The sequence below is a fragment of the Bombus vosnesenskii genome, unplaced genomic scaffold (assembly GCF_011952255.1).
Source record: "Bombus vosnesenskii isolate JDL3184/JDL3185 unplaced genomic scaffold, Bvos_JDL3184-5_v1.1 scf7180000016278, whole genome shotgun sequence".
NCBI classification, from domain to species: domain Eukaryota; kingdom Metazoa; phylum Arthropoda; class Insecta; order Hymenoptera; family Apidae; genus Bombus; species Bombus vosnesenskii.
This window is the reverse complement of record NW_022884347.1, coordinates 62,851-87,657: the sequence shown is the minus strand read 5'-3', so window position 1 is coordinate 87,657 and position 24,807 is coordinate 62,851. Positions and strand designations below refer to the sequence as shown.

Here is a 24,807-nt window from a genome sequence, read left to right as displayed (position 1 = left end):
TCTTGTTGCAATCATGCATATAGCATTTCGATACCTAAAAACTTCGTATTTTTCAATTATAAATTGTCCTAAAACGTAAAATTGTCCTTTTCCTTCTTAAAAATTTTTTTAACTTAAGTTGATCGGGAATTCTATAAAATAAAAATTTGGTCCTTGTTTTTAGGATATCTTAAAACTTTCACAATTGTTTATTATTAACAATTGTAATTATGATATCAATTTTTGATTTTTATATACATATTCCTATATTACACATATCTAATATAACGATACATCGTTAATGAAAATTTATTTGAATCTAATATTACAAATTATCCATAGTAGAATCTATACTATTGTACATAATGGACAATGATGCAAGCTAACTGTATATGTATTTAGATTCAAATGTCCTACACTTGATTAAACGAATCTTTCCGATTATTGCTATTATAAAATGCTTATGAAACACATTAACAAACGCGTGACAAACAGGTAATCGTAAATTTATTATTTTGTACATATATAAATACATACATTGAAATATTGTAATATCTGATGCGGACCATTCATTAATGTTTAGAAGTATTGATTTAAAACAAATTTACCAAAGGTATTAACTATTATGAAAGAATTTTAGCTTAAATTTTTCTAGTAGTATAAAAAAACTTAGTAATATAAAGTTAATGATTAAATTAAAAAATAGCATTAAGCATTAAACAATTCTTTATTAGAATATTACATTTACATTGTATTTTCTTCAACTGAATTTATTTCTTAGATATTTTACTACACATTATAAGCTTATTTACTTTAATAATAAACTTTTAGAAATAGTAAAACGGTAAATACATTTTCTGCCTGTGTACATATGGTAATGGATTATGATGAAAAGTATGTTATGACCTTATGTATGTAATAATATGCTATAGAAGTTAATGAAGTTGACATGCTCTAACTGCAATTAATTGCAAAAGAATAAATAGGGGGCTCAAAACTTCTGAATATTCTAAAGGACTTTGTCCTGATAGCTTTCTACACAGGAGATATTTAAAAACAAATATTAAGATCAACAATATGAGACTCCATAATCCTCTTAAAACAGCAGCTTTGACCATTCCTTCCATATGCATTCTTATGAAAATAATTGCACAAAAATAAGCATTCAGACCATCAGCAACAAAAAGTGGTGAGAATACTATCCACCATCCTGTATTGCCCAGGAAATAATTTTCGTCCAATCTGAGAGCTAGTAACACTGAGAAAATTGTTAATGAAACTAAATTTATCCACATTTCAAAAATGGTCAGTCCCAACCAATGTTCTAATTCATTTAAAGTAAATATCATTTTAAAGCAATGAAAAATATCTAATTATAGTATCTAAAAATTATGAAATATCTAATTATCAATTTGATTTTATGTTTTCATTTATTATATTATCAGTTGTCTTTTGTTACTTATTGTAAATTGTTTTTACTAAAGAATCTTGAGTATTTTTTAGAAAGTTATATTTTATTCTTGATATTTAAGGGTACGTAGTGAAAATTTTCGAAACACTCGAATATGTACTGCTGAGTTTTTTCGATTAATTATTTCATAACCTGCGTTATCATTAACAGGTTCAAAATCATCTGGAATAAATAAAAAATTATTTTAATATAATGTGTAATATTATAAATATGGTTTATATCTTTTATATGTAATATTTATATACCAATAATAGATATCGTAGAAGTCTTGACTTCTAATTCTATGCTATCATAATGATTCTTCTTTAATTGTAGAGCCAAGCTACATGCTCTTTGTACAGCAGCACCAAGACCATGAATAATCACTTCGGAGGTACTATTATTTAAGTGTTTTTCGCATCTTTTTAATTGAGCCTTATATTATGGAAATATAAAAAAACAATTAAAATTAAAGAAAATGATTGTCTTACAATTATTATTTCACTGATGATTTACATAACTGTATAAGGAACTATATGCACTTGTATTTAATATAAAACTTCAGATGTATAAATTCAACAAATGGAATAAATTCTATAATTGCATATTTATGTTTTGGTCAGTAGATAACATAATAAGAAATTTCGTGATAAAATCTGTATGAATGAGACTTTATTCTTGTACTTATTAACAATTAACAATTAACAGTGTTAAAAGTAAAGGTTATACGTTCATGCTAAAAATTACCTTAAAGTTTGTGCTATTAGTAATATATATATCGTTATTCCTCCGTTTCTTCTTTGTATCAAAAGGTTGTCTCTTCTTAATAATATAATCAGAAGATAATAATTTTTTACGTTTCACTGTAGGATTATTTCTCTTTCTTGGAAAGTTCACTTTTAACTTGGAACATTCGTGTATATCGGCCATTCTGATAAATACTACACGCGACTTTCTGTTGATTTTTTATTTGTAAAAGAAGAATTCAATTAATAAAAATCTTTTTTTGATTAAATAAGAAAAGACTATTAAACTGACTATGTAGACATTCAGGGGTAATTTTACTTATTGGATCAGTTATGAAAAAGAATTATAACCTCGAAAAGCAACGGCATCGATTGATGGGCGTTTTGAGTGCGATTTAGTGCATCGTACCGGAAAGAAGTGACAGTCTTTAACCTAACGTGAAATACGAGATTTATACACTATGAAAGAACCAGAAGTGGACCCGAAAAATATTATAAAAAGCAGAGAACTCCTTTACAGGCTTATGATCAGGTTACGTATTTCTGCTTTTGCACATATATAAATTATTTTTTAGTCATCTGAAGTAGTGAAAGTAATAGTTTTCTAAAATTACTTTATTAAACTTATTTGCGATTTGCAAGTACTTCAATATAATTCTTTTTAAATAAATTGAAATTTATTAATAATGTGTAATAAATATTTTAGCCAATTGTTCTATGATGGACACCAGACATTGGCGGTACAGCTGTCAAATATAATTCAAGCAGAACCTCCATGCCCTCCATCCGATCGTTTACTTCATTTAATGTTGATTGGTCTAGCTCATGAACCTGATCGTTCTAAAAAGGACACGAGTAACTTATCTTCTTTCACATCGACTTTTGATAACACTTTGGGACCTGGTCTAGATTTAGAATTTGAAACAGAAGCTCAAACTCAAGCACCAGAACCTGCACAATATGAGACTGCCTATGTAACTTCCCACAAAGGAAACTGCAGAGCTGGAGCATTTTCTGCAGATGGTCAGTTGATAGCAACTGGATCAGTCGATGCATCAATTAAAATTTTAGATGTGGATAGAATGCTAGCTAAATCTGCACCAGATGAAATGGCACCTGGTGATCAAACAGGTGGTCATCCAGTTATAAGGACATTGTATGATCATTTAGAAGAAGTGACATGTCTGGAATTTCACCCAAGAGAGCCTATTCTTGTATCTGGGAGCAGAGACTTTTCTATTAAGCTGTTTGATTTCAGCAAAGCCAGTGTTAAAAAGGCATTCAGAACTATTACAGATGCAGATCAGATACGATGTTTATCTTTTCATCCTACTGGCGATTTTTTAGTTGTTGGAACCAATCATCCAGTAGTCAGGTTATACGATGTTAATACAGCACAGTGCTTTGTCTGTAGCATACCAAGTCATCAACATACTGCTGGAATAACTAGTATTAAGTATTCTCCCGATGCAAAAACTTATGCATCAGCTGGTAAAGATGGAAGTATCAAATTATGGGATGGTGTATCAAACCGATGTATAAATACTTTTGTGAAAGCACATGATGGCTATGAAGTATGTTCAGTGACTTTTACGAGAAATGGAAAGGTTCGTATTAAAAATGTATACTTGTTATGTAATAAATTTGTGCATTAATACATAATCTTATAATTCTGAATTTCAGTATTTACTGTCATCAGGGAAAGATTCTTTGATAAAATTATGGGAACTGTCTACTAGCAGATGTCTAATAGCATATACAGGTGCTGGAACTACAGGTAAAATACCAACACATTAAGTGCATCCAAAGTATATACAAAAAAGTTAAATTAATTCTTTCTTTGTTGTGTAAAATTATATTGTATATGTATTGTGATTAATTGATGGTTTTTAATAGGCAAACAAGAACATAAAGCTCAAGCTATTTTTAATCACACTGAAGACTATGTAATGTTTCCCGATGAAGCGACAACATCATTATGTGCATGGAATTCTCGAAATGCATCTAGGAAACAGTTACTATCATTAGGACATAATGGTCCAGTAAGACTGATTGTCCATTCTCCAACCGCTCCAGCATTCTTAACATGCAGTGATGATTTTAGAGCAAGATTTTGGTTTAGAAGAATGCCCACTCATTAGATTGGAATTTAAAGAATCAATACCCATCTTGAACATAACAAATTTAAGTTTGGTAACATTTACTGTAGCTTTTGATATGATTAGCAGAATAATAATCGTTGAAACGTTGAGAAAGAAGTATCGGATTGCGAATGATTCCAAAAAATTTTGTACAAACAATCTTAAATGATCAAATGATTACTTGCTGCGCCCTGAAGCAACAAACGTTTATTCATTTAGCGTATGTTATACCTAATTTTATATCAAATGTACTTATTCATTTCATTTTGCTTTTTTGAAGCAAAAAAGACGACAATTTTCACCGATGTCAGTGTTACGAATAGACGAATTCACATAAATGACGCAATAGTTTATGCGTCTATTAAATTATCGATTATAAAAATCGAAAATTCTTTATTTTTCATGTTTACAGATAAGTAGTGCATCAAAAAGAAATGTATTACGTTATACGAGCAAATGTATTCCGGTAAAATATTCGGAAGTATGCATATGGAATGCATGCTAGCAGTGCATTTTGTATTACCTTTCGCTTTTCGATAATAACGCCGGAAATTCAGTAACCAAGTATTTTCGTCGTGTTAAAAAAAAAAGTTATATAATGGATTTTATCGATAAGATCGAAAAGAATATCAGCAGATAAATTAACAGTTACGGATGATGAAGAATAACAAAGTAAAAGTTACATGAATGAATTTAAAATGTTCCATGCGTTATGCGTCGCTACGTGTCAAATTACTCGGTTAATCGCAAGGCGGCGCTCTGAACTCCCGCTCTGCGTTTGACGATGTATCACGTGACCCACGCTAACCGCCATCTTTGCTTATCGTATAAACAGTGCGACCGGGTTCAGCACGAATTCTTGTTGAGAAATTGTGGTTTTTCCAGTGTTTTTGAGTGATTCAGTTGCGAAGAAATGTCGGAGATCAAGGCGGAGAGCAAGAACGATAACAATATCGAGGATGTGTCAAAGGTAAGCAGAGGGAAGCACGAGAAATATCTTCATCAAGCCGAGTTTTCATGCTAAGGCGGCGTGTTGCGCCCCTGAAATACGAAGAGACGCTCGTTCTCTCGAAAATTCGATAGAATAGCTTGTGCTACGATAAAGAAATGTCGTTTGAAAAGTGATTACGTGAGACACGAAGCTATACAGCTAAAATGCACGGACGCTTTATACCGCGTAGCTACAGGCTCAGTGATTTTTCAAAGCTGCGCCGTTTGTCCTTCATTAGCAAAGATGGTGGATGTTTTTTATTTGTAACTCTCGTGACGAAGGGAGTCGCTGGTTAATGGCAATAAGCCTGTACAAAAAAAGGCGGGAAACAGATTTTGATTCTAAGACTGTCTGTCATACGGCTTTCTACGAAAACTCGTTCTCATTTAGTAACATTGTTCGAGACTACGACGCTAGAAATACATATCGACTTGGCAAAATGGCGGGAAACTTAAATAAACCTGCTATGTATTCTCATATAGTTCAACGGTTCTTGATAATCTTATCACGGGTGTAATTATCATCACGTTTATGCGTTTTTCTGTTAGTTCGACATAATCCTTAAATCGTTTACCATTTAATTTGTTTTCACTATTTTACGTTAAGTTACGATTACAATTATGAGACAATGAATTTTTATATATTTCATCGAATCTTCTTAAAATGTAGCAATTATTTATTTTCAGGATCATTCAGCAGAGGAGAAACCCAGCCCAACGAAAAATAAACGAGGAGGCACGAAAAGACTCTCTACACTAGAAAGATTGGCTCAAGAAGGAGAGCGAGTCACAAAGGTGCGTTCTGTCTTTTTTTCTTCGTTTATACCTTACTTTCTTTATTCTTTTCTATTTATGTATTTTCCTTATTTTCTTAAAATTAGATTACACGATGAGAATTAGGTTTGTCCAAAAATTTGTAAATGTTCCCAAAATTCAAAGAATCAAGATTTCATCCCTTTATTACTTCCCTCTATTTAGTCTGCCCGTAAATATTGTTTGCCTACGCGAGGAAAAGGGTGTTAAGAGTGGGGATACAAAGGGCTGGAGTAGGGGCAAGGGGAATTCTCTCAGGTGGGGGAGGGAGACAGAGAATTTCCCGCTAATACACGTCGTAACCGCCAATTATGAAGTCATTCATATTTTTCAGATTGAATAGCTGATTCTTTGTTGTTATTCTAATTATTGATATACAGGGTGGTTGGTAACTGGTGGTACAAACGGAAAGGGGGTGATTGATTTCTAAAAAGAAGTCGAAAATATAGAATAAAAATTTTTCGTTTGAGGCTTTGTTTTCGAGAAAATCGCCTTTGAATTTTCGCTCGGTACGCGTGCACTTTATCACGTCTCGTTATAACGAATCTCACTGTAGATCGTTGTCTCGATTGACGTTATGTTGATAAACACTTCCAATGTGACCGAAGTGTTTTCCTACCTATTAACTTACTATCCGACTTTTATCGCTATCCACTATCAGTACCTATTAGTTTACCATCATGTCTACATACAGCAATCGGGAATATACGGACATGATACTTTCGTTAGGTGCGTGTGGTGTTAACGCATCAGCCGCAGCTGATCATTACAGACACCGGTATCCCAATCGTCGACATCCTGACAGACGTATTATTCAAAGAGCAGAACAAACCCTCGGCGAATATGGTTCTTTTGAAAAACTTAGACGACATGTATATGTAGTATTATGTCTTTTCGCATTTCTGTGTTTGATCTCACTTTTACGTTATAGTTGTAGTAAAGATATGTACAAATAACATGAATTTTTATATTATTTCGCTAGAGTAAAAATTAATAGGTATAGACTAAATTACAAAAAGAAGTCATGTTATTGTTTAATTGTGCGGGTAGTAGAGTACGCTGTGCATTTTAGTTGTATTTTAAAATTTTCATTATTGTTGTAAGAAGCAGATTTGTTGTAAGATACTATTTGGACTATGCTGCATTCAGAGTTATGATTAATAGTGAGTGATCTCCTATTGCAGGATTTGAATGCATCTGTTGGAGAAGTTGAAGGGAGGAGGCGCACACGTAGTTCAGCACGAGGCCTAACCTCATCAACACCTGTGCCATCTCCACCTAAAAAAGAGAAGAGGGATACATCAACAAAAGGCACTGGTCGTGGGCGCGGGCGTCCTAAACGGCAAGAGAAAAATAATGACAATAATACAGATGAAGAAGCAGCTAACAATAAAAGCGAAAAGCATTCTGAGGAAGAATCTATGAAAATGGACGTGGATGAACACAAAGAGGAAACAGAAAAATTGGCGGATAGCGAGGACAAGAGTGTTGCGAAAACTGAAAGTAAAGAGGCTTCTGAAAAGGCGCTTGACTCTAATTTCAAAGAGGAAAAAGTTACAGAAGAATCGGAAAGCTTCGCAGAAGAAAGCAAGAGTTCTAGTGTCAGTGAAGAGAAAAAGGAGGAAGACATAAAGGATAGCTCGGATTCGAGTCAAGATGCAACAGACACAACAACAGAGGCACCACCTTCATCTTCATCAGAGTCTCAAAATCCTTCTAATGCTACTACTACAGAAGAAAATAAGGAATAACCTCCTTTCGTCTGTTTACCAACTTCATGTAAGCACTTTTTTTTACAATTGATTCTTTGACTCGTCATTAGCATTGGTTAGACTTTGGTTGAATAAAGTGGAAAGGAATGAGAATGTATGAGTGTTACAAGAAAAATATATAACTATTTTCATGTATTTACACTCCTGAACTTTTATGGATGTGCAAATAACTGTAATTATTGCTAACGAATATAAAAATGTGCATTAATTATAAGTATACAATTTCATAACTATATGTGTTATCGTTAATCATGACATATGAGACAGGAGATATATTGTTTTTCCATGCATTCTCAGTCTTTTCGATTAGTATAAGAGTACATAGTATAAAATTATTTAACAACACGAAGTATGAATGGTATAAAACTTGTATAGATTTTTATAAATTTTAATAATGTCAGTACATGATTAGAAAGCAAATTGAATCATAGAGAGCATTGTCAAAACGTAATTATAGCTTGTTTAAAAGCAAAGAATTTGTTATAAAATATTGCTTTTACTGTAGCAGGTACCAGGGCGGCGCACACATTGGGGTTACAAAGCCAGTCCCCTCGTCTATTTTAACAAATTGACACCTTCTTGCCGATCGTTATTCTAATCAGCGTACACGAGTATTATTTTCCTTTTTAATTCGCAGACGAAATATTGAGATATGTTTTTGCTATACATTCATTGCCAGGATAAATATATGTTTAATTAATGTATTAAATGGTATTGAGTGTACCATAGAGTAGTTGTTCTAATGTACTTTTACTTCGGTAAAGAGTAAAATTACTCGTGCACTGATTAGTTTACGATGCAAAAACAAGGTGTAGAGCGTACGTTGTTCATGTACAATGATAATATTATTGTAAAATATATTTAATATGGACTTACATAGACAAGTTGTTTTCAAATCAGAGCTGAGGCCGGAGTCTTTAAACACCAGTCTTCAATTCAGATCTGATATGGAAGTAGCTAAAATTAATTCGTACATAGTAAATTACTGTAATACCTTATCTTATATAAATAATGACTGAATGAAATGGAATATATGAGAATTATGGTGAAACGATTTCTCTTTTTTCATGGTATGCAGAAATAAATTTTCTGAGAAACGCGTCGTGACGTGATATCAATTCTCCTTCCTCGTACATTGTTACTAATAACAACCGGTTTTTCAATTTTTCGTATTTTCAGTTTCCTTTGTATTTGGCAACTAACACTTTAATAGGATATGCTTTCTTTCTATCGTTCAAATTGAAAAAAGAAGAAAATGAAAAGCAACAAAAATATTGTATAATATAAATTTATGCATATGTATTTTTTATAGTAGAATTTCTGTAATGAATGTAAATCTTTTTATTAAGCACCGTTTTCTTTTCATTTAATGGTCCAATATTAAATATGTTGATATTATTGTGTATTTGAACGGTTGTGAATGTACAGATAGATTATATAATTCATTGAACTATATATAATTAAAAGGTCTACAGGTTTTAACGAAATACAGAAATGGAATGATAAATCTAATCGTTAAACGCTCGAACGTTCGAACATGTGTGCAATTAAAGAAGCAGTTTGTTTTGATCGCGCTTACATATCTTTTAGATCACGCGAATGTAAAATAACTTTATCCTTCTCCTCTTCCTTGATATTTGTTGCAAAATTTTCGGATAAATTCTGAAATAGTTTATCGAGTTTATTTCTAACTCAAGCGTTATTCAGATAATTGACAGAGTTTGTAAACAAAGAAAGAAAAAGAAAAAAGGTAGAAAAGAAAATGGTTTTAGCTAAGTTGCTTGCTTCTGATAATTGTATTGTAAGGGAAAATAGGATTTGCCATTCCATGTATTTTTTCTTTTTCTTGTAAGTAGCACGACGAGACAAAGCGTCGCTTTTCGCGAGAGATTAAAATCAAATGCGATACGCGTGTATATAGTTAAGGTTAAGCTTCGTGTGTGGCAATTGATCTTATCTTCGACGTGGTAGCGTGAAGGATTGGAACGACATGTGCAGCGTGAACATCTGTTATAGAAAATATAGAAAGTCTAGCTGAAACATATTTTTTACTAATTCAGTTAAACACTAATCTTTATGATACATATTACGTTATAAATTAGAACATTTAGTCCTTTTTACGAGAGAGAGAGAGTAAACGGTACATTTATTTTATCTATACATAAGTATGTAAATGATTAGCATTTATGAGAAAAAGTGTCTACGAGGTTCGATATTAGAATTTTTACGATACGTATGTGTATATATACATAAACATATACATACGCATATATATATTATATATATTTACTATTTTAGCTGTGTATTATTCTTGTTATAAATTAGAGAATTCTTATCAGCCTGAACCTTATACTTCAACTCTTATAAAGAATAGCTAAAGAAAGTTCTTTTTCGGTTTGAGAAATTCAAGAGAATCATATTTTTACATGAATAATTCGCGGTGAACGATAATCAGTTGAGAAAAATAGATTATTGAAAACTTAAGTTTAATATTTGTCATTCTCGGTAGTCGACACCAATAGACGTTTTCATATTACTGTACATTTATTGTGCTTTGATCATATTTGGGTAGTTCAATTCGAAACGATGTGTGCGAGTATGTGTAAAATTTAATCGTTTGATACAATCTGTACTACAATTTGACGAACACTTAACAAATTTGCAATTCGAAAAGAAAGAAAAACCATCAAAAATATATCCATCGAAATGTGATGTGTCAGATCTTGCAGATATCTTAGAGAAGCTAAGAGAAGAAGAGAAATAATTAAAAAAGTCGTTATCGATAAATCTATTTGTGAACAGATATAAGATGAGATATAAAAACGGAATATGCTTTGCTTAATAGACGTGGTATACAAGTTACACGAACAATATGTTCGTTTTCGTCGTGGAGAAATTTATAGCGTCTCTATAAATGGAATTTAGAGATTTTCGTAGATAAATTATATTTAAATTGAACAATTGTTTCAAAGCTGGATCTGTAAATATTAATAGAAATCAGGATGAAAGACGATGATTTTGTACAATCAGTATATTAGTTTTGATAAAATTCGATATCTTTTTTAAAAGTATTTTACGAGTGTATAAATATTTCTCACAAACGTTAAATATTGCCTATAAAAACGGAGAAAAGATTATCATGACAAATAAACAAATTTTAAGCATACTCACGTTATCGTATCGTTCGATGTTGAATATAGTTCTTGCTACCGTAATTATCAACAGTCAACAATGTCGATTTCACTATTTAATCGATTGCGTTTAGTCACCAGATGGCGAGATCGCAGCGCTTTACAAATACCGCGAATTTAAAAGCGAAAGAAAGAAAAATGCGTGCAGAACCAATAATTCGGATTATTCACAGAATTTGTTTAAAAAGAATAAACTCTAAAACAGATTGTAATAACGGAAAAGAAAAATTGAATATATCTTAAAAGGAAACGAAGCAAAAAAAGAAAGAGGAAAGAGTTATCATGCTTGTTTTCGTTTAATAGTAGAAATTCTATTTATATCCAAACAAGAACTACAAAAACATGATTGTTATCATCAGTTACTATAGAGAAATTTACACGAACAACAATTTTTTAACCATTGTTATTTTTTTAATTAAGTTGCAAAATCATTTAAAAAGTTCTACAAGAAGAGAATGGGTATCGGGTGTTCATGGCAAGTAATCTACGATTCGACGAAACGAAGGAAATCTTTTGTTGTTTTGTTATCTCTTTATTCGTTGTGCTTATTCCCAAGTGTAATACGAATTTCGTGTTTAACCGGATTATTCATCGTTCGTACTCCATTTTTTTGGTACATACATACATACAGTATTGGCACAGCCTTTAAACAGAATTACTTTTTAAAGATTAGACTTAAACGACTTGAATCTTTTTAAGAAGTTAAAAGGATTAGTTTATTAGAAGATGCGTAAATTTTTTTTTCTAAATTGCAGTTAATTGGAAATGCGAAGAAAATAATAGAGATCACTTTTTACTAACATTCTTATTTGGGCCTGTAATGAAAATTTAAGTGACATATTATGAAAGGTTACGCCATCTATACATACACATGTTGAAAATTTCATCGAAATCGGTTAATATAGAAATAAGCAATAGGCATCAAAAAATGAACAACAATGTAGATTTATTTCAGATATAGGCCTAAAGTCGCAGAAAACTGGAATTTTCGTCAGTTTTAACCGTTTGCAGGTTATAGCAACGTTAACCGATTTCGATGACATTTTTAGCACATATATAATTAACATAAATCTATAAAGTATACTTTTTAAATTTTCATTACAGACTCAGATAAACAAGTTGCAAAAAGTGACCTTTACTATTTTTTTCAAAATTTTTTTATGCATCATCTAGTAAACTAGTCCTTTTACTTCTAAAAAAGATTCAAATGGTTTGGCCTAATTTTTAGAAAGTTATTTTGTTTTAAACAGTGTTTCGATGTTTTCGTTCGTGACCGTATGTATACATGTATAGGTGTTTCAGATTAATGCGCTCGTCGTCTTTCTAATGAAAATCCACTTCTTTCTTGTTCGACGTCTACGTTGTCTTTGCATCAAAATCAATTAACCTTTAGTTCGTGCAACATTGTTGATCTGCGCGTTTTTCGATGATCCATAGACCTAACTATATATATAACAGATATCTACTTAGGTTGGCCTTGACTTCGATGGACGAGCGCATGATTGTTAGGCCTCGTTTTCACTGAAGCAACAACGTTCAACTTTCTGCTGTCTCTCGTCGCTACATTCCAATACATTTCCAAAAAACAGCAACTTATAGAAACATTCTATCCACGCTGAAGCATTATGCGACAACTTTTTCAAGAAACATGGAATATTAATAAAAAGTTGTTCGAAGTTGTTTCAGTGGAAACGAAGCCTCCCGCTCGCTATTACGAACAATCGTTGACCGATATTTTAATGTCTTTTCATTTCTTCTATATTTTCTCTACTATGAGTCATCTTTGTTTCTTTACTGTATGAATTTTGTTTCAGCTTTTTGCAAGAAATGTGTTTTTCATTTCGTCCTTTTACTACATTTGCCATCGTTATTCGAAATACAAAAAAAAACCGATAGAAAGACGTGTCGATAAACTAGAAAGATAGTTGCAAAATCGTTCCGACATTCAAATACTTTGAAGTAGTCAAAAAATTATTCTATAGCAGATATGTACTTGTACGTATCTTGGAACAGGTGTACGGAATGGCAACGTTTGTACAATGAATCGAATAGGAGCGTTTGACACGAGTCGCATCGTGTCGCGTTGACGACAAGATAAAAAGAAACTGTTTACGAGCGAACGAGCGAAAAGGGGTGCGGCTCGCTGCATCGGCCATCACGCTGCTTCTCGATAATTAAATGTCAGATAGCTAGGCGAGACAGCGAGACATGACACGTTGTTTTCATCGGTCGGTCGTGGCACGTTTACATCGGTTATATAGTTTCCTTTTCTAATCATAAAGATATGTCCTTAGAGAGGCTTTTAAAATATTTTACGCTTTTGGTTTAAACTTCTGAACGCACGAATCCTATGAAATCGCATAGTTGAGTCAAACGCGAGTGGTTATCGACATGGCGATCAACGCGACGGAGTTCTTTCGCGAGTTTGACATTTTCTCGTTGAATATTTTGTGTGAAATTGAGAAAATTAAGAGCAAAGGAAGTGACACAAATTTGAACACAATAACACGACTTTCGTTAACGATAAGAGCGCGTAGTTAATGAAAGTTACAACGTTTGATTTAATCGATAACGCCAACGCGAATGAGAAGAATGATGCCATCCTCTGCGGACTTTTCACATAAAGTTGTTAATATTTGAGCGAAAGTTGAGTCGTTGTTCGTTGGTTGGCAGAAGCACAAGATACAAGCGTACCAAGTATGTATATGTGTAATTAGAATCTTTGGTATTACTATTTCACTGGTGACAGTGTTCGTGTTTATTCACTAATCGGTACAGATCGGTACAGATCGGTACAGATCGGTACAGATCGGATGCGTTCGTTGTAGATAGAACTTGGCTTTTCAGTGTTTACAGTTTACAAACAGTTACGTATTAGATGCTTACCATCTCCGAGAATTTCCTGTTCTGTGTAATTCACGTAATTATCGAGATAACGATAACGGATTGCGGCGAGCTCACGTAAATTAATTGTCCCTGCAATTAGAGCGGTGACAGCATTGATTTCGAGATGGAATAGGGAGGAAACTGGACGAAGGGGGCCGTGGCGTGGTCGCAACGAAATCGGTAATTAGTTTAACAAACGGATCTTGTTTCTCGACTAGCCACGACTAGCAGACGAAGCGGTCGATTAAGTAGGGAAATAGTTCACGAATCGATGTGCCTCGGTATTCCACAGTTTCTATTGGATTTCAAAATATTTATTTCCTCATAACTACATGCGTTTACATTTACAGAGTGCTGGTGGTTAGGTGTACTAATGCGATCGCATAGGTGATTACCAAGTGTTAATTACATCGCAGGGAAATGACAGCCGCAAAACCGCCGGGAACGCGTTCCCGAACGCGCTTCCGAATGCACCGCGCCTCCGTTCCTTTCATATTGGATCGATCTTTTTTCATCTTTTGTTCCTCTTTCGTTCCGATTTTCTCCGTAACGAGCAAATACTCATATTACCGAAATGCATCGTCCGGAATGCCGCATGATTTACTCTCTGTTCGTTGGCGCTAGTTGGCGTTCGTTGCTGGTTCTATGCGATTTACTCTTTCTTACGAAGATCGAGAAAATAAAGTAGTTTCGTAAAATGGCTCGAAAAATAAGGCAAAAAAGAGGCATTCGTGTATGCGACGAGAGACGACATCGCGGATATGTTAAAAGTTACTCGTACGTCTACTTCCAATTCGATCGAATGGTAAAATGGTAAAATTGTGCGGAGTAGTGCGGAGCGACGCCGTTTACAGCGTGGCATTCGACGTGCACGGAATGCAAGGCTTGTGAAATCAACAACGACGCGATACATTGACGCGCGACTATCTTCACATAATCTCTTTGCGTCCGGTGGTCGTCTTTATGGCCACTGACGCGATAGACTCGTGAAATTTGATCTTTCCAGTTCTGCTGGTTTGGAACGGCGCGCGATATTCGCTACCGCTTCCTGCCACGAAAAGCCTCTATACTCAAGCGCGTTCAGCTCGCAGGCTTTGAACGCGGCCACCGGAAAGCGGAAAACGTAATTTAAAGTAAATTACGACTGTTCTCTCGCCGTTTCTTTTTCTTTACGTCCGAGGTCGTTTTTCCTGAACTCTCTCCTTGTCCGTGCTTTTTTTTCTCCTATAATCGAATAAATCTTTGACCCAAGAAAACAGCACAGCAGAAAATCGTCAAAGTTCACGGTGATATTTAGCTTTAAACGTTTGATATCTTTGCAGTGTTTTCAACCGTTCTCGAGCAGCAAATGAAAATCGATTTTGTTCGAAATACGTCTCAGTTTCGTAAATGTAATAGAAGAAGAAGAATATCTCTCTATCACTAGAGAATCATTTCGGAGAGAGCGAGAGATACGTTTGGATGGAAAATGTAATGGAAATCCTTTGTTTCGATGGCCCTTTATTTTCATCTTCGTTGGTGGCTTCGTCCGCAAAAGTAGCCGAAAATTCGTGGATCTAGACCGGATCTGGCGCAGGTGCGAGCAGTTGCATGCTGCTGCTACTAGAATGCGCGATCTGTAAAAATAAACGGTGTTGCGATACGTTTGTTACATTTCCACGCTTAACACGATTCGTTCGCTGGATACGTTCGAATCGCGCGTGAAATCACTGTGAAAGATTAATATCGATTAACGACGATATAGCAGTGGCTGGATAAAATTCGTTTGATTCTGCGCGGCAATGTAATGTTACCAGCCAGATACCGAAATGAAATAAACACACGATGAAATCTATTTTTGAACATCGAATAATTCAAGTCAACCGAAAATCTCGCATCGACAAGTTATGACGCCACAGTCCGAGGCTACTTGTTGGTAATTTCAGCTTGTTTAAATTGAAGTATTTTTCTTAACAATTATCGTATCGAAATAATTCGGAAGCCAGCGACAGAAATTTTAAGCCGATTTTATTAACATTTTTTTTAACGTTATTCTATTATTTTGGTGCTATATATAAATAAAGAAAATGACAGTTTTCTAATACACGCGAAACAAAGCTCAACAGGAGCGTCTTAACTATGTGAAAAAGGATAGTGTCGTTGACTAAGATCATTAACGACGCCGAAATAACTTTTCTCAACTATGAACATCATGAAATAAATGTTCAGATAAAGTCGCTCTACTACATTATCTACAAGACAAAGTCTATCAGCCACTTGAGGAGATGAGGCACGCCACAAGCCACGAAGGCTACGAAGAGCACGACGAACTTTTTCCAGACTAAAATCAGGAGTTACTTCAATGAATCAGCTCGAAATCGTTTTGTCACTCGCACGGCGGACACCAACTAATAAAGCATATTCACTATAAAAAATATTTTTACAAAGTTAAGAAAGTGAGTCGGACAAATCTGTCGCTAGCTGTCGTATAACAAACTAAACACAGATCGGTTTTCAAAAATTAAGCACCTTTTGGGGAATAGAGAAAAGAAAAACAGAGAGGATAGAGATTTACCTGTTGTTTTGGTTGCTTGTACGATTTCCTGGTGTAGATTTTCAAAACTCTGCAGTTGCACGCGACGGATAGCGCTACAACTAGTCCCTGCCATATCGATCGGTCGATGGATCATCCATGCAAAGAAAAGAAAGCAGAAATGGCATACACGTGTGATATTTAACGTTACCGATAGAGATTGCGAATCCCAAGCGAACCGGAAAAAGTTTAGGTGCTGTGTTTGAACTTAATCGATGGACAGACCGAACACGAAGACAAATCGATCCTACTAGCAATTAGTGGTGACGTATACTTACGTGTATCGCCCACGCTTTCCAGGAAAACGTTAAAACAGCTAAAAACCAAAAGTGGAATATCGGCCGGGAAGTTTGCTGAGAATTGAAGGGCGAACGTTTCATTCGATATGCCTTTGAATCGTTCGTTTGAATAACTTTATTGTTCGTCTAAGCAGCATATAGCTGAAAAGATTTTAATTCCGTCGGATCGCTCGATAAAGTTTGCAGGAGTTTCATTCGATGAACGAACGTCCAATTTCAGTGGAATGTTAAATACACGTACAATCTTTTAATCTGCGTGATAATTACCTTTTATTGTCAAAACTAATTCAAAAATATTCGAGTTACCGTGCAATATCAAAAACAATTCGTAGAAATCTATTTTTTCAACGACGTATTTGCGTTTCGCTTTCATTCCCTTGCTGCTACTGTCACGCGATACTTGCAAATAAAAAATGTTGTTACCAGCCAGAGGCGATATTTGGTTCGCTATGAAAATTTTACGACTTTTCTTTCACGGGGTATCCTCTGACACCGAAAACGCTAACTCCAATTGCAACTACAACTACATATCTCTTTTGCGCATGAGATCAAGTAGAGGCATTCGCTTCGTTTCATATGAATAATTCGCTTTCGTATGGTACGGACGTTTCCGCGTTTACCGAGCGTTTGCCCTGAAGCTCACATAGCCCGATTTTCAACCATCCTTTGCTGATATTTCAAAGCATTCTCTCTGAGAAATTACCTTAAGTAAATGCGTTTCGAACTGTCTAATAATACACGCTTTCATTTTGTTGAAGCGCGTAAATCTTTGACGGAGGAATACCAACTATCGCACTTGCACAGAAATTATTAACAAACGTTCTCAAACTTTTTTTAATTGAAATTTATTCGACATACGTATACGTATGTATTAAATCGCTGAAGCTAATTGTAAAGCGGTCACTTACCGAATACCGATAAACGCGTCGTAATGCGGCGCGAGGGAATTTTTAGTTATAAGTCCATGCAAAAAGACAGTGGAAGGGCAAAAAGCGTAAGATAAAATGGCGGAACGTAGATAAGAAAAGAATAATCGAGGTGAAGGGAATTGAATATTCGATTAGAGAAAAGTATGTGCAAGGGAGGCAAGGGTCGTTTTCCATTGTTCGATCGTTCTTCCATATGGAAAAGTCTCTAAGTGGAAAACATTTGATACTCGGGCCGCATACGAAGAAAACGTCGTTGAATAACCGTTTAAGACCCGACTCGACTCGACTAGAGTCTCGAATGGCTATTGATGGAAACTTCCAACGTGACTTTTGTAGAGAGAACTTCCGCCTGCTGTTTATCGCACGGTTACGCGCTTTTTTACCTTCCAATCGTTCGGTCGGTTTTGTTTTATTCAAACCATATAAATCTCGATAATCGCGAAATCGGACTTGATCGTATAGAAAAGAAGAAACTTGGCAGCCAGAAACCGATAAGAAGATTGCTTTTCCAACAAAACTAATCGTAGGTCAAAGCCGCACGTTCTGTTTTATCGAATTCTAGTAGAAGACTGTAGCCAAAACTTTCCAGTTAGATATTCCAGTTAGATAGCAAGATCGTAAATATATCTTTCCACAAGTTGTAGTATTTATTAGACAATTATTATTTTACCTGCAAAGAATGTCCAGTACAGAATACAGCCCAGAGGAAAGGGACTTTCCACACCCTGGACGCGACTCCACACCCAGCTATGAGACCCACTATTATACACACTTTTAAAAACAGGATAATTTGCAACGCTCTCCTTCTCTTCATCTTCTCGCGTTGCTTAATTTCCAATTGCATGCTGCACGTGTATCTGCACAAAAGAAATTCGCTAAAATATTCGGTAATCGTTTCTGATCAAAACAGAAACGAGCAGAATTTTATTCGAATAACAGATAATAAATAAATACAAGGAATAAAATTTTATTAATGAACAAATTATTTATTTTACTAATGAACAAATATCAAGTCGAATAAGTATTTGTCTAAATGAGAATTTATTCGAACAAGCGATTATTCGTATAAAAATTGAATTGGATAACATACTCAAATAAGAATTTATTCGAATGAAATTATATATTGTAATATAAATATTTATATATCGTACGTATTTTATATGTATGGACAAAATACTGAAAGTGAAATATATTTTTCAGCTTCATTGTCCAATTGTTGTAGTATTGGCTCTTATAATTCATTTTTCTCAAATGTCATAATAGAATATTGTTCCACGGTTAACTAGTGATTTGGTAAATTAATAGTAAAAATTGTACTAGTATCTCCATCAAATTAAGTACACGCAAACAATTATTCGTATTATTATTCGAATAATTTTGTAATCATTATTCGAATATATATAGAAAACAATTACCCAGATAAAATATTCGATTAATATAGAATTTGTTTGGATAATTATCTTAGACAAATATCTATTCGAGACAATGCGAACGTCGCTCAACTCTGGTTCGATCAAAATGGCCGCGAGTGAGCGTTGTAAATTACGACGAGATTTCTCGTTGCTAAGGACGATACGTTTACACGTCACACACAGGTCTCTACGCTCTCTACGCTTGGAGAGGAGTGCCACATTTTTCGTGTCGATCCGTAGATCGATACGTATTGTACTAGTGCGAAGGATGCGCTGTTGACCGTTGAAAGATTAATAGTAAATAAACTTGAGAGAAGACTGGATTTGCTCCACTGAATTATACATGGCCGCTAAATGGAAATCAGCCCGAACAAGCACTCGGACACATCGTAACCAGTGAATACACCATACGTTTCTTTCTTACTGTCCACTTTTCAACACAATTTTTCCTAAACCGCAGATTTATTTCGAGACGACGCATACTTTTGGTGAAAAGCAGTTTACCTGGATACAATCGCAGCTTTGATTAGATAGTAGCCGGCGGAAAGAAGCAGAAGGGCCACTGGCAAGCCGTACGCATAAATCGTTGCCTTCGTTCCTAGAAACCTGTAACAGATTATATTGTGTTTGTAACGTCCAAATTATAATATGCAACGCGTCGAAGTATGAACGCTCAAAATATAATATTGTAAGGCATCTGGCATCCAAATTTTAGTATTGCAACCTGTTTATTTGGAACCGTGTCACACTCAGTGATACCTACGAAAATTCAATAGTTACGAGACGGAAAATCGAGTAAAATCACATTTCCATTGCTCTTTTCCAGTTGCCTTTCGGTAGCTGAAAATAGGAAACGATGGAACAATAGCAGAGAAGATACAATGAAAATACGATTGTTCAAACTGGAGAATTTCGTTCTTAAAATTTCGCGACGCTCTGCGACGGAAGAGGGAAATAGGAAAACGAGTTTTGAATATTTAGTCGAAAATCGGAACGAGATCAGGGACGAGATAAAACGATATCACGTCGTTCCTATATCGTGACGTTTTTAATTCGTTTCAAAACCATAGCTAACGCTTTATTGGGGAAATTAAATTTCAAAGAGTATTCGCGCAGGGTTCGACGTAGCACGACAAACCGATAATTAACATGATGGAAAGTTTTGTTAAATCTAAAAAAGTTTCTCTTGAACTTGTTAAAATAAAGCATGAATTTTTAAGATGGTAATAGCCATGAAGGCGTAAAATGTTTGCCACCGAAACGAGGTGTAAGATGGCCGACGTGAAATTTCAGCGAGCAAACCATGCCAAATTTTAGTTGGCCTCGATGATCATTTTATTTCGAAAAATGCTATTCGCGTGCACGTTCGACCGCCATTTCGCTATCGTTTCTGTGTCGATTTCTCCTCGTAAAACGGTAAATCGTAATTCCAGTATGGGGACGTGTAATAACTTTTACAAGTTTTATTTTACAACTTTTACAAGTATCAGCAACCGTCGGGTCACGTCGCGCCAACTCGTCATATTTGAAACCCCGTAACGCAACTTCTTGGAATTACGTGCAAATAACTTCCGATAAATGTTCGAGGTTTCTGTTTTAGACGAAAACATGAAAGAAGGTAGGAAAAAGAGAAAGAGAAAAAAAGTAGGATGGGGAGAAGAAAATATACCAGCAATTGAAAGGTGTAAGATCCGCTATGTTCCAAATGACAGTCGCCTCACGTATCTGTAGGAAAGTGGCGATGGCCAGATCGAGCAATGGTGTACCCCAGGCGAACAGACTGTATTTCAGATAAGATGGTGGATCGTCGCGTCGCGGGATCGAAGCAACGGTTGCGTAAAGATGATGACACATCGCAGCCAGCCAACAAACCACCGTCATCCGAAGATACTGCAAGCTCAACTCCAGAGAAATGCATAGCTCCCAATCCTGCGAACACCGAGATCTTATTTTCTTCTATTTTCGTTATTCTTACAATTAATTTCGTGCAAAGAGCGACAAGAATTTTACAATCTATTAGGAAGAGGATCCAATTCGTTTAGCCGTCGGTTCGGAATAATCGCGAGAAACAGATTGCAAAGCTGCTGGTTTATAATCCAATAGGCAGTGAACGTTTCCTGCGTGACACTTTAGTAAACTTGATTTACTTCACTTTTATCCTTATTTTTATGTTTGAGAATGCTAAAATGGATGTTTGTTGCCAACCTACCGGGACAGAGGCCGACTGGAAACATTTTACATTGCCAAAAAGATTCGTGTCATAGCGACAAGGCTGATGTTCTGTTTGTTCGTAATTTATTATATAAAAAGTGATAAAATGACAATTTGCCAGTTTCTCATTGGGGCAACAACTTGGCGGACGTAATAAAAGTGTCGATTGCTCGAGCGTGTAGGCCGTCGTCCAAGACGCCCACTTGCTAAGTCCGTATATTATTATTATACGTTTTATTATTACACGCATATTATTACAAGTTTGACTAATATTGTCCCAATAACACACTTGCAAATTGCCACTTTATCACTTTTTATATACCTAATTGCCCCAATAATACACTTGCAAATTGCCACTTTATCACTTTTTATATACCTAATACATTATAAACAAACGAAAAATCAGCTTTGCTGATATGACAGGAAGTTTCTTTCTTAACAAAATGTCAAAATCTCAAGCATCAAAATAATAACGAAGTCGATGAAACATGCTTACTGAAATCAGATGACAAAATGTTCGCTACGTCGTGGATGTGAGGTGGTTTCTGTAGGACGTGTAGGGCGCCAAAGAAATACTCGGCGTTTTGCTTGACAGTATATTATTAACACGTTTAATGACTTCGTTACAAGTCTCGACTCGCGACTTGTGCGGGCGACAATTTATTCACAATTCTCGTTTTCGACTCTTTACGTACGACTCTCGATTTCGACTGACCAGTCTCGCTTCCCGGTCACAACTCAACTGTTCCGTTGATCCGATTCGTTCCTTTTTTGTCACCTCTCAATATCCCCACACACACGCGTTCGTTCCAACTATTCGTGGAAGGACCGTAGAATTATTGATGGCTCATTAGGCCTGTCGACACTTCGTCGTGATCTTACTTATGTTTCGTCGGTCTTTCGAAAACAGTCTGTCGACGATGGTATACTTTGACCGACGGAACCGTTGGAAAGTTCTTTGTTGTCGAGTGCCACTACAGATTATTAGAGCGCGGACGGAGAATCAGCCGTATATACGCGTATAATTTTCTGCAAAAATTCGACAAGACTAACTTCAATCAGAAACGTGACATTGTCGGAACGAGATTGCGTCTCCTCTTTCGGCGTGTCCGTTTTCGGTCTCGGGGATTCTCCTAACGATCAGTTTTCGAGCTTTCCGCTTCCAACAGATTGGCCCGCTTCTGATTCGCAATAAAATACCAGTGGAATCTTATTTTTCGCGATCCTGCATTATCGATGGAGCGATCAACTGTCTTTCGAGAGACCGAATCGGTTCGACATTCTCGCGATGCGCCATTACATTGTCTACGTCCCTCGCGAAACATTCGTCGAAAGCATCTCGTAAAATTAACTGGATCACTGAATATTCTTCAGCCGGAGATCGGGACGATATTCTTTAGTAATTTTTATTGGAACGATCGGCACGATGTGACGTAGCTTGGCGCGGTGCGGCCTATCGATTGAAAGCAACCGCGCGGAGAGGATCGATCACGCGGAACCTCCGACATAGTACATAGTAGGTGGAAGCAAACAGGAATACCGAAGGAGACACGACTCACGGTATCGGTGGTTCATCTGTCTCAGATTAAACCAGCTGCTACGTTGCCGAGCTACCGTCGCTCGAATACCATTGGTTACAGTTATATACAACCTGTAATCGAATATATCGGAGATACCGAGATTGTCGTTGCTGTTAGCTCTATAAGCAGCAGGCTAACATGTTTTCGCTTTCCCGCGATAAAGAAGAAGATTCGGTAATTTGTGTTGAGGTTTTTACGTATTTCGTAATAGAAAGAGCAAATGCGTGGATGAATGTGTTATAGAAATTCTTTATTCAGGAACGTTAGAAATTAGGATTTCCAGTGGTTTCTATCCTATGTGATAATGTATTGATAGATGGATCTATTACAGTGGATTAAACAGAAAACGATGATTATTTAACGTGAATGCAGTAGTGTGATATAACTCTCGATTAACGACTATTCACTCTTGACTCTCCGACGGCTAACTGAACATCAACTGCTGCGGTGCCGAAATATATTGATGGCCGTTAGGCCTGTTGAAGTTTTCCGATTATTTCGGTTTGTCGGCATTTGCGCTTTATCGTCGACATTGTCTGTATGTCGGCGATCTTTTCGCGGTACTATTATACAGACGAAAGAAGTCGCTGTAATGAGAATCGTTGTGCCAAAACATTAGAGTTTTCCTAGAAGTGAGATCCACAACAATTTGTAAAAGAGCACGAACAGATAAAAGATAGCGAAGACAATGATGGCGGAGGGGAAAGTTGATGGAGTTAGGTAGTTGTCGGATAGTACGGAGGAAAGTGGAAACTAAATTGGGTATTACGCATAGCGGCTACGTTATCACGGAAGGCTGGCAGTCGGCCGGATATCGAGTGTCAATATCCAAAGGATGTTGGTGCAATATCGGATGAACGGTTCTGAAACACGGCCACCCTATCTCGGACATGCCACGGCATTAATATTCCGAGCAAGTTACGATGCAACCATCTTCTTGTTTTCATCGTTGATAGGAATACTCGCGCTACGCGACACGAACTTGCGCCATTTTCTCCACCAAAATCACGTTCTCAATTCAATTCCACATTGTTGAAGTTGACTGACAGAGGATGAACTTGTAATAGGAAAATATATTGAAGTAAGTATAAGTACAGGTATAGTGTATGAGGTTAAAATCAAATAAATTGTTATCATTACTTATTACTTTAATGTATAATATTGTTGAGGTTAACTGATAGAGGAACGAGTGGATGAATTTATTATTAGAAAAATATATTGAAGTAAGTATAAGTACAGCTACAGTGTATGAGGTGAAAATCAAATAAATTGTTATCATTATTTATTACTTTAATGTATGATATTGTTGAGGTTAACTGATAGAGGAACGAATGGATGAATTTATTATTAGAAAAATATATTGAAGTAAGTATAAGTACAGCTACAGTGTATGAGGTGAAAATCAAATAAATTGTTATCATTATTTATTACTTTAATGTATGATATTGTTGAGGTTAACTGATAGAGGAACGAATGGATGAATTTATTATTAGAAAAATATATTGAAGTAAGTATAAGTACAGCTACAGTGTATGAGGTGAAAATCAAATAAATTGTTATCATTATTTATTACTTTAATGTATGATATTGTTGAGGTTAACTGATACAGGAACGAATGGATGAATTTATTATTAGAAAAATATATTGAAGTAAGTATAAGTACAGCTACAATGTATGAGGTGAAAATCAAATAAATTGTTATCATTATTTATTAATTTAATATACGATATTGTTGAGGTTAACTGATAGAGGAACGAGTGGATGAATTTGTAATAGAAAATATATTGAAATAAGTATAGGTATAAGTATAAGCATAGTGTATGCTGATCCATAACC

At 35.4% G+C, this 24,807-nt stretch overlaps 4 protein-coding genes and 1 long non-coding RNA gene across 7 annotated transcripts in view; 3 read left to right on the top strand and 2 right to left on the bottom strand.

Annotated features, from left to right (window-relative positions):
• Positions 1 to 748: 748 nt before the first annotated feature.
• LOC117242756 (transmembrane protein 203) lies at positions 749 to 2,693 on the bottom strand. 2 transcript variants are annotated; one of them, XM_033509671.1, is made up of 4 exons: positions 2,527 to 2,693; positions 2,177 to 2,384; positions 1,696 to 1,864; positions 1,391 to 1,612 (listed from the first exon to the last, which is right to left on the bottom strand). In XM_033509671.1, exons 2-4 carry the CDS (start codon positions 2,357 to 2,359, stop codon positions 1,494 to 1,496), a joined length of 471 nt encoding a protein of 156 aa, XP_033365562.1. In that variant the 5' UTR covers positions 2,360 to 2,384; positions 2,527 to 2,693; the 3' UTR covers positions 1,391 to 1,493. The 2 variants fall into 2 exon arrangements, with proteins under 2 accessions (XP_033365563.1, XP_033365562.1); XM_033509672.1 differs by lacking the exons at positions 2,177 to 2,384; positions 2,527 to 2,693 and having other exon boundaries at positions 749 to 1,612; positions 1,696 to 1,837.
• Positions 2,333 to 4,699, top strand: LOC117242752 (cleavage stimulation factor subunit 1). The gene is made up of 4 exons (XM_033509666.1): positions 2,333 to 2,707; positions 2,882 to 3,782; positions 3,859 to 3,952; positions 4,072 to 4,699. The coding sequence occupies exons 1-4, from the start codon at positions 2,637 to 2,639 to the stop codon at positions 4,314 to 4,316; spliced, it is 1,311 nt and encodes a 436-aa protein (XP_033365557.1). The 5' UTR covers positions 2,333 to 2,636; the 3' UTR covers positions 4,317 to 4,699.
• A 395-nt stretch (positions 4,700 to 5,094) lies between these two features.
• LOC117242755 (myoneurin-like) lies at positions 5,095 to 8,770 on the top strand. Its single transcript, XM_033509670.1, has 4 exons — positions 5,095 to 5,286; positions 5,994 to 6,101; positions 7,304 to 7,898; positions 8,397 to 8,770. The coding sequence occupies exons 1-3, from the start codon at positions 5,230 to 5,232 to the stop codon at positions 7,868 to 7,870; spliced, it is 732 nt and encodes a 243-aa protein (XP_033365561.1). The 5' UTR covers positions 5,095 to 5,229; the 3' UTR covers positions 7,871 to 7,898; positions 8,397 to 8,770.
• Positions 8,771 to 12,992: 4,222 nt separating this feature from the next.
• LOC117242757 overlaps positions 12,993 to 24,807 on the top strand; it is a 51,703-nt gene continuing 39,888 nt past the window's right edge. Inside the window, exon 1 of the long non-coding RNA XR_004495330.1 lies at positions 12,993 to 13,779. This is a non-coding gene — a long non-coding RNA (uncharacterized LOC117242757). The remainder of the gene's footprint in view (positions 13,780 to 24,807) is intronic.
• LOC117242754 (latrophilin-like protein LAT-2) overlaps positions 14,261 to 24,807 on the bottom strand; it is a 71,394-nt gene continuing 60,847 nt past the window's right edge. The window contains exons 3-7 of one of the 2 annotated variants that reach the window (XM_033509667.1): positions 20,850 to 21,109; positions 19,685 to 19,786; positions 18,439 to 18,625; positions 16,523 to 16,609; positions 14,261 to 15,584 (exon numbers count right to left, since the gene is read on the bottom strand). In XM_033509667.1, coding sequence (XP_033365558.1) covers positions 15,525 to 15,584; positions 16,523 to 16,609; positions 18,439 to 18,625; positions 19,685 to 19,786; positions 20,850 to 21,109 — 696 coding nt within the window. In that variant the 3' untranslated portion in view covers positions 14,261 to 15,524. The remainder of the gene's footprint in view (positions 15,585 to 16,522; positions 16,610 to 18,438; positions 18,626 to 19,684; positions 19,787 to 20,849; positions 21,110 to 24,807) is intronic. The other variant, XM_033509669.1, reaches the window with a different exon arrangement.